Consider the following 13,933-nt stretch of genomic DNA (forward strand, 5'->3'; position numbering starts at 1 on the left):
GGGTGCATCGTCCAACAGAAACAAGAACTAGAGAAAAAAGTAAAAATTCTCTTTTCTTGCTCATTTTAAATCATTGTGTCTTGTCCTGGCAAAATGAAGGATAAACATTATTTACATATCTTCAGTCTGAAGGGAGGCACCATCTCTAGTTTCATTCCTGTTAATGGGAGTTCCTCCCCTTGGGGATCCAGACTAAATACCTCAAGCTGAACTTCAAGACCACCTCTTTCCCCAAATTTTCTTTCAAGAATCCCTTGAGTCTTTCTCACTGGAATCTGTTCATGTAAAATGTAGACCCTCTCTATGACTACTGGGGTAGATTTTAAGAGGCAAAATTTATAGACTAGCGTATGAGACAACCAGACAGAACTTGTTTGCCTTTGCTGCCATAACTATGAGCGACTGTCCAGTGACTGAAACTATAGTGGTTTAAAAAAAACCTCTGGTACCAAAATCTCTCTTGACATCTGTAATTACTAATAATGCTGTTTGGGACTGACTTATTTACTTTGAAATTGCGCTGTATTGTTCTAAGTAAATGAGAGACAGCCAATTATCTATAGCATAATGGCACGCCCTGAAGAGAGTGTGATGAATTACCAAGGATCTCACTGACACAACCCTCTGTAGAAACCTGTCTTGCTTTCAACTCCTATGCAAGTTGGGAGGTGATGTTCGCATATCTTACAACAGAGACAGATCCCTTGGTTCCAGTGGGGAGTTGGCCATGACAGCATGATGTCCCGCTGGGACACACTGTGTTGAATTAAAGTTAGAGAGGGAGCAAATCTAAGTGTTAAATACCTACATAGAGGATCATCACACTCTCAAAAGCAGGCAAGGTTAAGATAGGAGATGCAGATCCACTGTCATCTAACGTGATTTAGAGAGACTAAGATGTCACAAAGTCCATCCTGGAAATCAGCTTAGTGTACAGAAAGCCAATGCATAAAGCCACAGAGGTAGAGAGGAGGCACTGACGTCCTGGAACCAAAGTAGCCCCGTCTCATCAGGGATCGGTCAGGCAGTCATCAAGACAGAGCTGTACGCACCAACCAGTACATTTCTGATTTCACTGGCACAGCAAAAGTACTGCTTGCTTTTTGTGATTTCCAAAGAAATGGTGACCTAGTTGCGTTCTGGTTGGCAGGGTCAAATGGGATCCTGTTTTCTCCCATGCCCCTTATCTTCTCCACATGCTGAGAGCTTGGTCAGCTGGCATTCAGTTTGAATTCTGATCTTCACTGTTCATTTTCCAGTGGTGGGAATAACATTTAAATCTCTGAAAGATGATTTTTATTTCAATGTTTCTAAATAGATCAAGTAGACAATTTCAGGGTTTTAGTTTGGTGATGGAATTTAAGCTGAAGAGAGCCTGGCCTCATGTTCTATAAGACAGAATGAAGCTCAGTCTTGGTAGTTTTAGGTGAGCGACTACAGAGAGCGGGCATTTCCTAAGCACTGTATCTGTTTTCTGTTTATTTTTATACTTCTAATTAGAAACAGTGTTCGTTCTTACACTGAGGCAAGGCTACCCAGCTTAAGATAAATGCACTGTAATGCAAAAAGCGAATTGAGGAAATAACAAGCCCGCAGTACCCCAGGAGATCCAAAAGGCAAGAGAGATTATAAGGAAAGGGAAGGAGCAATGTAGACTGGACCCACCCGAGGTCATATTGCTTGGGCCCACAGTCAGACGGGAGGGTAACAAGGAAGGAAAGCATCCTTGTGAGAATCAGCACCTTTGACCTGAAAACTACTTGCTGATTTGGTTCATAACTGGGCCCAATCACTTGTGAAATCAGGGTTCTCGTTGGTTCCTACTTTGGTGCACAGGGTGACAGAGAGACAGGCAAAGGAACTCAGCAGGAAAAAGTGCTCTCTCCAAGGAAACCAGAGGGGTTGCTAGAAGGGCATGAAGGACATCTTGAGGGCCACCATAGGAGCTGGTGAAGGAAATACGAAGTTGCTGGGGTGGTGAGCAATGTGATAGCTAAGAATGATGCCCCTGAGCTCAACTGTCACGTTGACATTGTGAATCCTGCCGCTTCTAAACCACTGAAATCAGGAAAAAATTACCGTGGTTGAGCTTGGGTTTTATAATAATAGGACATTTCCTGTGCCTTCTCAGTAACTCTTTATGATTGTCATCTCTTTCCCAATCCCTGTCCCATCTCTGGCTATGCCTCTTAAGTCCTTCAAGTCACCCTGCCCAAGGCAGACATACTACTGACAGTTTTATCAGGAAAGCCTGGTGAAGCCAAGGTCATCTTAATTTTACATAAACAAAACATAGTTTCTTAAATCTAGGTAAATCCAAATGGTGCATCATTAATCTAGATATCACTATAAACAAATCCAGTATAAAGATAGAATTTGAAAATGAAAAGGCCAGTATCAAATAAGCAAAGGAATTAAGCTAAGGACCAAATGTCTTGAGGGAAGTATATTTAGTCCCTTTGTATTGCAAGTTGTGGCAATTCAATTGGTAAAATTTGAAGACCCTCTGTTTAAGGTCCACCTGTTCATATCAGTAACAGTAGCCACTGTTATTTTTTTTTTCTGGTCTCAGTACCAATATCAGGCTTCCCAAACAGGCCATTTATTTTGTCTGAACAAAGACCCATTAAAAAGAGGTGCAAGTTTTAGTTAATTAAAACAATGAATAGGCATGGTGCCCAATGGTTTGTATGACTGCCTAGGACTAATGTCTTTCTGGCAAGAGTTACTAGTTAAATGAATTCACTTGGAAGATAGGTAAATTCAGGACTCTCACAGAAGCAGGTAAGAAGCATGTAAGAATTCTGTGTTAGAAGTTAAAATCTTAATGCATGTAGATGACCCATTCTGATGTAGACCACAAAGAGCACTGCAAAAGCCTAGACCTTTCTTGCCTCTACCTGAAAATACCCATTGAACAGGAAGGTAGAAAAACAAAACAAAACAAAACAATTTCAGCCTAATAAATTGAGCCTGAAGATGTGGGACCTTCATTTCAACAGAGCATTCCAAAGTGACACACCAGACTTCTGAAGAGGAATGGAATAGAAAACAGTGATTAGTCATTCCCATAGGCTGGTGTTCATTATCAACCCTTTCTCCTTAGACAGAATAGTAGGTGAACAGAAGGAAAGGTCACTGTATAAGGCAACGGCATTCTGACTCAGCGCATGCAGAGACCACCTGTAGGGTATAATGTAGACTACCATAATGACTTCCAGCAACATGGCCTACTGATGATGCCAAGTAGCCTCTGCTTTGTGACCATCCTGTCATTGGCCTTGTAAAACTGCTTGCTGGTGTCTGTACATATCCAAAAATTACATAGAATTTTGCAAAAGAAAAGGTTTAAAAAAAAGAAAAAAAGAAAAAAATCTAAACCATTCCAAAATCACAGAAAGAGAAAGAAAGGTAAATACCTTTCTTTCCTAAATTCCTAAATTTCTTCTCTTAACCCTTGAGTAAATCTCCCTCTCAGCTAATTCCTTACTCTCTCTCTCAGTGTTTTCTGTGATGGAGAAAACCACCTGGGCACACTTGGAAGGAGGCCTCAGTGTGCCCTTCCTAGTCTGATATTAGCCCAAACTTCAAGTACTGGCCACAGGACACTAGAGGGGAAGGCACGCTGGGTCACTGAGTAATTAAAGCATTTTAGAAGTAAGGCTGGGAGAGAATGGTCAGTTAATGCAAGTCTTTGAACTTGTTTGCATTCATATCAAAGCAGTATACAACAGTTTTCTCTTAACCTGCAGGGGATTCTGTCCAAGACCCCCAGTAGATGCCTCAAACAAGGGATAGTGCTAAATCCTCTATGTACTTTGTTCGACATATACACTAAAAGTTAATTTATAAAGTATAAGGAGAGATCATCAATTAAGTAAAACAATTTTAACAATACACAGTAGTAAGAGTTATGTGAACAATCTCTAAATCCCAGAGAGGTGACGTTATACAGATGGCCCATAAAAGCTCACCACTCTCCTAGCTGAGCACATTAGAGCCTAGAGTCTCCCCAGCTCTCTTGCCCTCTTGCTCACTCCCAAGTGCTCTCTTTATTATAAGTTACCCCTATCTCTACCATTCACCAAAGGCTCCTGGTCTAATTCGTTATTCCAGGTCATAAGAACTTGGAAATCTCAGGACTTTCCCTTCAGCCTCCTGCCCATTCCTACAGTGCTAAGATGTGGGCAAGTCCTATATGGGTCAAAGTTTTTCCTCACAGTTTTCAAGGGTTTTTGTAGTCCCCTTGCTATGTTTCTGTCCTTCCCAGCCATTGTTTTTGCTTTCCTGAGGCTCATCAGGAGGCCTGGGCGAAGGTGGAATATTTGATGTTTTGTTACAGTATATTTAAACCTATTTCTAGGGTGAGGCACATCCCTCTGGCTGGAAAACAGACACATCCCCATAGCACCTTTAGTCACAAACAATGAAGATAACGTTAGTTTGTAGAAGGAAGCACCCATGTTTGAAAATGATATCCAATTGAGCTGCAGAGAAAGTGATGAATCAGAGAAAGATTTCACAGAATAGGATATGCCCAACTCTCAAGAGCGAGGGAAAAGGGAAGCTCCCTAAGGGAGAGACAAACAGTACAGGAACACAGTAGTTTGTGGAGAGCAGTAGGATTGAGAGGGAGAGGAGAGCAGCACAGAGAGGGAAACAGAGGCGGTTTTATCAGGAGAGTTTTACAGAGACAGGTTGAAGAGAGAACAAGCTAGACACAAGAAAAGACAGAATGAGCCTGAGAATGAGACGGAGCCAGAAGATGAGGAAAGATTGCTGGAGTTACTTTGAGGCTAAGCAGAGCAGTTCAGAGGCATAGACAAAGGCCAGAATGAATCAGTCAGTCAGTGTGGAGAGGAGTTCGAGCCAGAAGAGCTTTGTTAAACCAGCCAGCCAGAGTTCAGAGAGAATTAGAAAGGCTAAGCTTATTCAACAGCAGGTCTCAGAGGCTGAAATCATTCTAAGCCTAGATAAGATTGTGTGGAGAGTAGAAGCTTCCAGGACTAGGCCTCAGTTAGCAGACCAAGGCAGTCAGTCTCCCACACAACTGCAACAGGAGGATAAAAGTTACTTTTACAATGTTTACCTGAAAGTAGGCCCTCAGAGCTTCTGCCTCTGCAGCCATCTCCTCCTCAGATCTCCAAAAGGCTGGCGAGTCCTCTTCTTCCCTGTCATGTTTTTGAAGCTTTGGAGAAAGAAAATGGAATAGGCTTATTAAAGAGTCCGCGAGATTTCCTTTTAATAATGTTGCGGGAGAGAGGAAGAGTGAAAATAATTTGCAAATTAGAGGCCTGTAGGTGTATCTTAATTACATTAATTGCCCAATTTCAAAAATAAAGAGTTTCACGTAAGGTTTGACATTTCTTGCTTCTCTAAGAGAATCACAAGGCTCGGCTGCACTGGGGCCGTTGCCGCCTTCTGCTTGCCTGATGAACCTGTGACAGAGTGAGGCTGGGTAGTGTGGGAGGCTGGTGAGAATGATGTCCCACCATTCACCACAGCCTCCGTGGCTCTTTCTGCTTGCCAGGCACTGTTCAGTTATTGATTTTCTCGACTGCAGTTGTGCCTTGTCTCCAGCCATCCCGACTTCCTCCATTCTGGGCTACAGTTTACCTACCACTCTGTCTGGCTTTCACTGTCTTTTATGAGCCCCAAGGAATTGTAAGTACTGTGACTGGAAGAAATTCTGAATCTAGACACTCAAGTTTGCCAACACTATGAATGAATACATTTTTCATTATCAGGTTTTTTTTTTTTCTAGTTTGTTTTTCTAGAAGTGGCAGGTTTTTGAATCTAAGTGCACCTGCTGTAATAGAAACTATGAGAAAATAGTGTAGAATATTAATAACTTAGGTAATTCAGTTCCTCCTTAGACCATTCTCTGTATATGTATCTCTGTGTATAAGTATATATTCACATATTCACATATATGTACATATATTTTACATATATATATTTACAACTATGTATGTAACATCTCTGTATACAGTGAACATATGTCCATTCTATCTGAGTAGGTTTTCAGTTGAGTTTAATCTTCTATTGTATTTCAGCTTTGTGACCAATCCTGTCCTTCAAGTGCAGTGATAAGTTATCAGTGAGGCTTGTTCACAGATGCACAGGGTTGTGATTTGTGTTACTGTGACTTGGATTCTTCAATAGTGCTGCTGATGGTGGCCAACACTTATGATATCGAGGGCAATGTCTCTGGTGGTCGTTACCTCACACACAACCCTTACAGCCTCCCATAGGTAGGCAGACATTACCTAATTCCATTTGCCCTGGAGGAAATTCATTTACTTACCTAGGTAAGAAATGCTAGGTGCCAGCATCGTCCCTAACCATATTTATTTCTTAATCTTGGACAATCTACACAAATGGGCGATTCTATAGCTACTGTTTACATTTGAACATGGATACTTTGAAAAGAACCTCGCAAGCTCAACAAAACATGTAGTTTCAAAGAATAAGGTAGAAACTTGGCAAGCTGATCATGGAAACTATGGTAAAATGAAAGGGGACAATCACTCCACACAGTTGTCCTCTGACCTCCACACGCATGTGTGGATCCACTAACCCCAACTACATACAATATACACAATACTAATAAATAAAAATTTCCAACTAAACTAGCAATACTCATTTTCTTGGCCCTCCAATACCTCATCCTACTACAGAAACTCTACCTCGGCAGCCTGCAACAGACAGAGAATTTCCCCCATTTATCTCAGGGTGACTTTGATGTGGAAGGCAACACAGTGTGGGAAAGATATCCTTGCTCTCCAGCAGGGCTATATTTCCACACTGAGCAAGTCTGAGCTTAAATGAGGCTCATTAGCATAGAACTAGACCACAAATATCTTTATGAGGGTCATGGATCTTCCTTTCAGAATTTGGCTGCCAGCATACTGGTTTTCCATTTTGCCACACAGATTTAATTCTTCTTAGTGGAAGAAAAGTACATTAAGAAGTCATTTCCTTGTTCATAGAAGCAGATATGACACAGTTGCTACGGGCAAGTCAAATGGGATTGCTATTCTACCCAAGAACTAATTTTCATTTTCCTAGTACCTTTAGGTCTGTTATAAATCCATCTTCTAACAGTTTGATGTGGAAGATAAGGAGCTAGAGAAGATGGCCTTCCCACTGTGGCATTGCTATAGGAAGACACAGAAATCAAGCTTAAAGCAGCCTTGTCAACACAGACCATACCAGCTGATTACAAATAATTTAGAGGCTAAGAACGTTAATGCTTCCTGGTTATTAGGCACCCTTCTGTTGGTATCATATGCCTTACAGATGGCAGTACTTAGACATTATTTACAGGATCTAGGAAACCAATAGCACAAACTAAACATGTTCGCAGAGTCCTGTTGGACATGACTCTTATCAGTAAAACTTTTGAAGACTCTAGTTGGAAGCTTGCGATTTTCTGTAAAACAGCTGAACCCCGAATTATCGGTGAACTTACTAGAGAAACCTTAAAAGACACACCAAGGATTCTGACTCAATGTTTAGAGATTTCGAAAAGAAAACAAAAGTAAAAAAATTGAACTTTTACAGGAAAGAGATCTTTGAATGTTGGTAAGGGCACTTATATGAACAGAAGTATGGCTGTCAACTTGTATCCATGGTGACAGAAACTTTTCCTAGGGTACCAAAATCCAGAGTTGTTCAAGTCTTAGATATAAAATGTATCCATTTTCCTATAACCTTTGCATATCATCTGACATATGTTCCCTCATGTAAATTATCTACAAATCCCAATACAGCACAAATGATGTAAAAACAGTTATTCTGCTTGTGGTCAGTGGAGATGCCATTTGTTTTCTGCCATTTTTGATCGGTGGTTGCTTGAATCCACAGATAACGCCCATGGATCCAGGGCCCACTCTGACTTATCTATCTCTAAGCCTACTGCTCGTGTCCTTTCAAACTGCATTGCATCTGTCCTTTGCAAACCCCACTGGCGAGTACTTTACTCTTGCTTACTGTAAATCAAAGGGACATCTGGAAGGCAAGATTTGTCTAAGTAGCTTGATCATGGTAACTAGTACCGGAGGTTGCACTAGTAGGGACTAGGAAGCTTGGGACAGCCTGGGAGGGCAGCAACATTTGTTCCTTAGAAGAGTCAAGATAGAGACTAGGAAATTTAAACCTGCAGAAGTTTGCAAAAAGAATCTGAGGCAACCCTAGACTGTGGTGGCAATGATCTGTTACCAGGCTAAGAAGCAGAGCTCCGGCAGTACATTGAGCTCCATAGAGACAGTGCTGGGGCAAGCGAGAGCCAGACCGGCACTGAGCGACTCTGTGCTTCGCGGAGGAAAATCAACTAAACATGGGCAAAGGAGATCCTAAGAAGCCGAGAGGCAAAATGTCCTCATATGCATTCTTTGTGCAAACCTGCCGGGAGGAGCACAAGAAGAGGCGCCTGGATGCGTCTGTCAACTTCTCAGAGTTCTCCAAGAAGTGTTCAGAGAGGTGGAAGACCGTGTCTGCTAAAGAAAAGGGGAAATTTGAAGATATGGCAAAGGCTGACAAGGCTCATTATGAAAGAGAGATGAAAACCTACATCCCCCCCAAAGGGGAGACCAAAAGGAAGTTCAAGGACCCCAATGCACCAAAGAGGCCTCCTTTGGCCTTCTTCTTCTTCTGTTCTGAGTACTGCCCAAAAATCACAGGCGAGCATCCTGGCTTATCCATTGGTGATGTTGCAAAGAAACTAGGAGAGCTGTGGAACAACACTGCTGCGGATGACAAGCAGCCCTATGAGAAGAAGGCCAACCAGCTGAAGGAGAAGTATGAGAAGGATATCGCTGCCTACAGAACTAAAGGAAAACCTGATGCAGCGAAAAAGGGGGTGGTCAAGGCGGAGAAGAGCAAGAAAAAGAAGGAAGACGAGGAAGAGAGGAAGATGAAGATGAAGAAGATGATGATGATGAATAAGTTGGTTCTAGCACAGTTTTTTTTCTTGTCTATAAAGCACACAACTCACCCTGTACACAACTCACTCCTTTTAAAGAAAAAAATTGAAATGTAAGGCTGTGTAAGATTTGTTCTTAAACAGTACAGTGTCTTTTTTTGTATAGTTAACACACTACCGAATGTGTCTTTAGATAGCCCTGTCCTGGTGGTATTTTCAATAGCCACTAACCTTGCCTGGTACAGTCTGGGGTCTGTAAATTGGCATGGAAATTAAAGCAGGTTCTTGTTGGTGCACAGCACAAATTAGTTATATATGGGGACAGTAGTTTGTTTTTTTTTTCTTTTTGTTTTTCTCTCTCTTTTTTTTTCTCTTGGTTTTCTTTTTATTTTTTCCATCTTCAGTTGTCTCTGATGCAGCTTATACAAAGATAATTGTTGTTCTGTTAACTGAATACCACTCTGTAATTGCAAAAAAAATTGCAGCTGTTTTGTTGACATCCTGAATGCTTCTAAGTAAATACAATTTTTTTTATTAAAAGAAAAAAAAAAAAATGAGCTCCATGATCTTCAGCAGTAGTTTACCCAAAAGGCAGGTTTGCCTTGTATGAGCCATAGTGGGGGGAGTTTCATTTGTAGATGAATTTCCAGAGTAGGATGCAAGAAGGGAAAGTCAATAAATGCCTACTTAACTATCATACCCAATGTCCTATCTGTCCCTCCAGTGCCAGGGACTGGTGTTTTCTGTAGTCAAAGGCACCCACACATGAAAAATAGATACTAAATGGTTGATTTCTAATGCTCTAGGATTACCAAATGGGTAGGAGCTGGGTGGAGGTCACCTAGATTTCACACAGAAATGGTCTTATGTTAGCCAGGCATGCCTTTAATTTGGGGGGCAGAGGCAGGTGGATCTCTGTGGGTTCCAGGACAGTCAGGGCTACGCAGAGAGACCCTGTCTCAAACAAACAACAGAAAAGTTATGGAAGAGAGTATATTATTTAAGGAGTATCTAACAAGGGTTCCCCAGGTCAATAAAGCAGAATTGTGGTCTGGGCAGGAATGATCCCCATGTGTTTGAAGGCTTGGTCACAGTGAGTGACACTATTAGGTGTGGCCTCTTTGGAGGAAGTGTGTCATTGTAGGGGCAGGCTTGAAGGTCTCCTATGCTCAAGCTACACCCATTATGGAACACAGTCTCCTTCTGCTGCCTGATGATCAATATCTAGAACTCTTGGCTCCTCTAGTGCTATGTCTGCCTGCATGCTGCCATGCTTCCTGCCTTGAGAATAATGGACTGTAGCTTCTGAACTGTAAGCCAGTTCCAACTAAATATCCTTTATAAGAGTTGCCATGGTCATGATGTCACTTCACAGCAAGAAAACCCTATCCAAGACAATAGTGTCTTAGTCAGGGATTCTATTCCAGCACAAACGTCATGACCAAAAAGCAAGTTAGGGAGGAAAGGGTTTATTCAGCTTACGCTTCCAAGTCATTGCTCATCACTAAAGAAAGTCACGACTAGAACTCACACAGGGCAGGAAGCAGGAGCTGATGCAGAATCCATGGAGAGATATTAGTCACTGGCTTGCTTTCCCTGGCTTACTCAGCTTGCTTTTTTATAGAACCCAAAACTACCAGCCCAGGGATAGCACCACCCACAATGGGCTGGGTCTTCCCTGCTTGATCACTATTTGAAAAAAGGCCTTACAGCTGGATCTCATGGAGGCAGTTTTGCAACTGAGGCTCCTTTCTCTGTGATAACTTCAGCTTGTGTCAAGTTAACACATAAAACCAGCCAATACCAATAGTCTATGATTTAACTGTATCAGAAACAAATTCCTCTACCTCAGTTTCCCTCCTTGTAAAAGGAAAGCCAGAGAAGACTTGTCACCAGTGCCTGGCATAGAAAGTACTTGTGACTTCTAGGTGTTGCTATTCTTATTATCAATGTTAGGTTAGATAACTGTTCTCACAAGTGACCATTGACCACGTCAGCAAGTTGCTTCCAAGAGTAGGACACCTACTCTCATGGCTTCTTAGTGGTACCCATTTTGTGGCCCTATCTACCTCAGCCAAAAAAAAAAAAAAAAGTTATAGGCAGAGGTGAAGTCCTTGTTGATTAATTCATAGAATGACATAGAACTTAGATCCTTCAGTTCTATAACTGTGCACAGTAATCCCTAGCTTCTTGGTTGACAAGGAGGGAGTAAGTTATTAACACAGATTTATTACAGGAAGCAAATCAAAAACACATGGGAAGGTCAAAGGCGACCCAAAGTCTCCTTAGAGCACACTTGCCACGTTTGGTCCATTTATCGTTAGTAAGACATTCAGTTAATTATTTGACAAAGCAACATTTCATGAATAATCTAGGAACACACTTATACTAAAAATTGAGTGTGTGTGTGTGTGTGTGTGTGTGTGTGTGTGTGTACATATGTGAGTGCACAGGTGTGTCCTTTTTTTTGTACATATGGGGAAGCCTGGTGGTCAATGCCAGCTATCTTCCATTATCACTGTATTGTCTAACAGTGTCTCACTGAATTTGAAGCTCACTGATTCAACTAGACTGGCTCACCAGACAAGATGCTGGAGTCAGAGAGTACAGTGACATAGTGCAATGCCAAGCTTTCCCCCCGGTGTTGGGAACCAAACTCAATCATCATGCTATGCATCAAACACTTTACTCACAGCCATTTTCCCATCTCTACGTGTTTTCGCTTCTCTGAAATCCAATTTAAAAGGGCTTCCATATGTGATATGGTAACTCACCTTAGAGGGCCCTTAAAAAGTTGCCACCGGAAAACTCTGAACTGCAGCTGGTAAGCTGTTGTTCCCAAACCTATTTAGATGTGGACCAATGTGGGAGCAGGTTGCTCAAACATAACAAATTTAAAGATAGCATGATGGACCTCTATTGCTACTATTAGTACTGCATGGCATCTTATACAGATCATGAGCCCCATTGTAACTCTGTAGTGCATGGGTCGCGAAATGTATACTTCTTTACATTTCACCATCTCTGAGATCAAAACGTGACCCGTCATCAAGAGTGTCACAGTTTGGTTGTCACGGGTTTTATTCCTGTGGTATACTGCATAGCAGCACTTCTGACTGCACTGGGATTTGAGGTTCTGGAATGCTCCATCTCTCTTCTCTGCCTTAAGTCCCAGAAGCTAAATGTGACTCAGCTTGCTGTGACAGCGCTCATCATCAAGGTTCTCTTCTCTCTGATGCCAGAAGAAGAGTTGAAATTCCTCACAGATGCTTTGTTATTTGATGGAAGGTCTGGAGCAAAGTGACAACGTTTTCAAAAACTTGAACCAAAGTCTTTATTCCTGTTCAACACCCCGAAATATGTGATGGTTCCTCCAAGGGAGTTCTGCTTCTGTAAAACTTTTGAAAAGAGGTTTTTGGTTTTTTTTTTGTTTTTTTTTTTTTTTTTTTAATGTATCTGCAGTCATCTTACTTGATCTGCTTGAAATGATTTTCGGGGAAGGAAGTGTTAAGAGGATTTCTGCTAGAAGTGCTGATCTGTGTGGATTCTGACACGACTCCCCTGCACATCGAGTGTGTTATCGCAAGGTATATGGGGAAATGATTAATTCCCCCATGGGATGCTCCCGCTGTCTTGGCTATTGATGCTTCTCTAGTTCTGTAATGGAGTACAGTAGGAGAAATGATTCACAGTAATTTGAATGTTTTGTAGAATGTGGAACTAACCTGGAGTAAATGTCAAGCTGCCTTCAAAAGGGAGAAAACCAATTTAACGTGTTCCTTAAAAAGCAAGTATCTGAAGAGAAAGTTGGTAGCTCTTATAAAAGGATTTATTTTATGGTTATCAGTTTTCTAGAACAACAAACAGAAGAAAGAGTTTAAATAAACCATTTCCATGGGCAGGTTTTTCTGTTTATGTAAGAGTTAACATAAATAAATCATTAAAAGGAAAAGAATTGCTTTAAATAGGAAATTTAATCTTTCCTTTTTAAAGATGATTCTCTTGTTATTGCGCTTACCTAAGCTAACTTTATCAGGCACATGCTTTCCCAGGCTCTGTACTCCTTTATGAGTGCTATCTTGATAAGTAAGCTGAAAACCCTTGTCTTCTGAAGACTTATTCAACAAGGCAGGCAGATTCGTGCACTCATCATGTAATAAGAGCTGGAATGATAAAAATGGACTGGGAAGTCCCATTCAAATGTTCTGGGAAAAGGGGAATAGTTCCCTAGGGTGAAGATCTGAGTTTGTCTTTAAACATCACAGAGATCTGGAGTGGGTTTAATGCCTCGTGTGAGAAAGGGTTGCTTTGAGCAATGGAAATGCTGTCCGTAAGTACGCACTACCTGAGCCAGGGATCCTGTATCATGTGCCATCATCAGCTAACCACAACTTTAGAGCTGAATCCTTACATGGGCAGCTTCTAACCAGGACCTGACTGTCCCATCCTTTAAAGTTAGGACACATATGTCAGTGGCCCAGGGGATGGGACCCAGTTCTACACATATAAAACTACAAATACCTTTGAATTTGTAGGCTAGGGGGTGTTCTGGGTGCTTACAAATGCATTTGGCTCTTGCAGGGGACCTAGATTCAATTCCCAGCACCCACATGGTGACTCTCATCCATCTGTAACTCGATTTGCAGGAGATTTGAACTCTATTATGTCCTCTGTGGATGTTGGATATGTGGTTCGCAGACATATATATGCAGGCAAAATGTTCATATAAATAAAATAATACAATAATTAATCTTTAAAAATAAGTATTATCTAGCTTTGAATTCTACTCTTCTTGGTTATGTTTTAGCCCCTACTAATTGACTGAAAAACAGTCTTAATGAGTGTCAATATGTCCTCAATGTGGCACCAACATGACTTCTGACACAGTGGAGAGAAGCCATCTAGAATGTCACTGTATCTGCCACAAGACTGTTTTGTTTAGATCACTTTCAATTATGGCAAATTACCTGAGCTCTCTTTGCAGGGCACTTATTGAAGTTGAAAAGA

The 13,933-nt window shown here is 41.4% G+C and overlaps 1 protein-coding gene and 1 pseudogene across 1 annotated transcript in view; one reads left to right on the forward strand and one right to left on the reverse strand.

Moving 5' to 3' along the window:
• Positions 1–4,987: 4,987 nt before the first annotated feature.
• The window catches only part of Fhit (fragile histidine triad diadenosine triphosphatase), a 260,531-nt gene continuing 251,585 nt past the window's right edge, over positions 4,988–13,933 (reverse strand). The window contains exon 4 of the mRNA XM_032918289.1: positions 4,988–5,188. Within this exon, the coding sequence (XP_032774180.1) occupies positions 5,018–5,188 (171 nt within the window). The 3' untranslated portion in view covers positions 4,988–5,017. The remainder of the gene's footprint in view (positions 5,189–13,933) is intronic.
• Positions 8,342–8,949, forward strand: LOC116914021 (annotated as a pseudogene).

The sequence above is a fragment of the Rattus rattus genome, chromosome 12 (assembly GCF_011064425.1).
Source record: "Rattus rattus isolate New Zealand chromosome 12, Rrattus_CSIRO_v1, whole genome shotgun sequence".
Taxonomy (NCBI): Eukaryota; Metazoa; Chordata; class Mammalia; order Rodentia; family Muridae; genus Rattus; species Rattus rattus.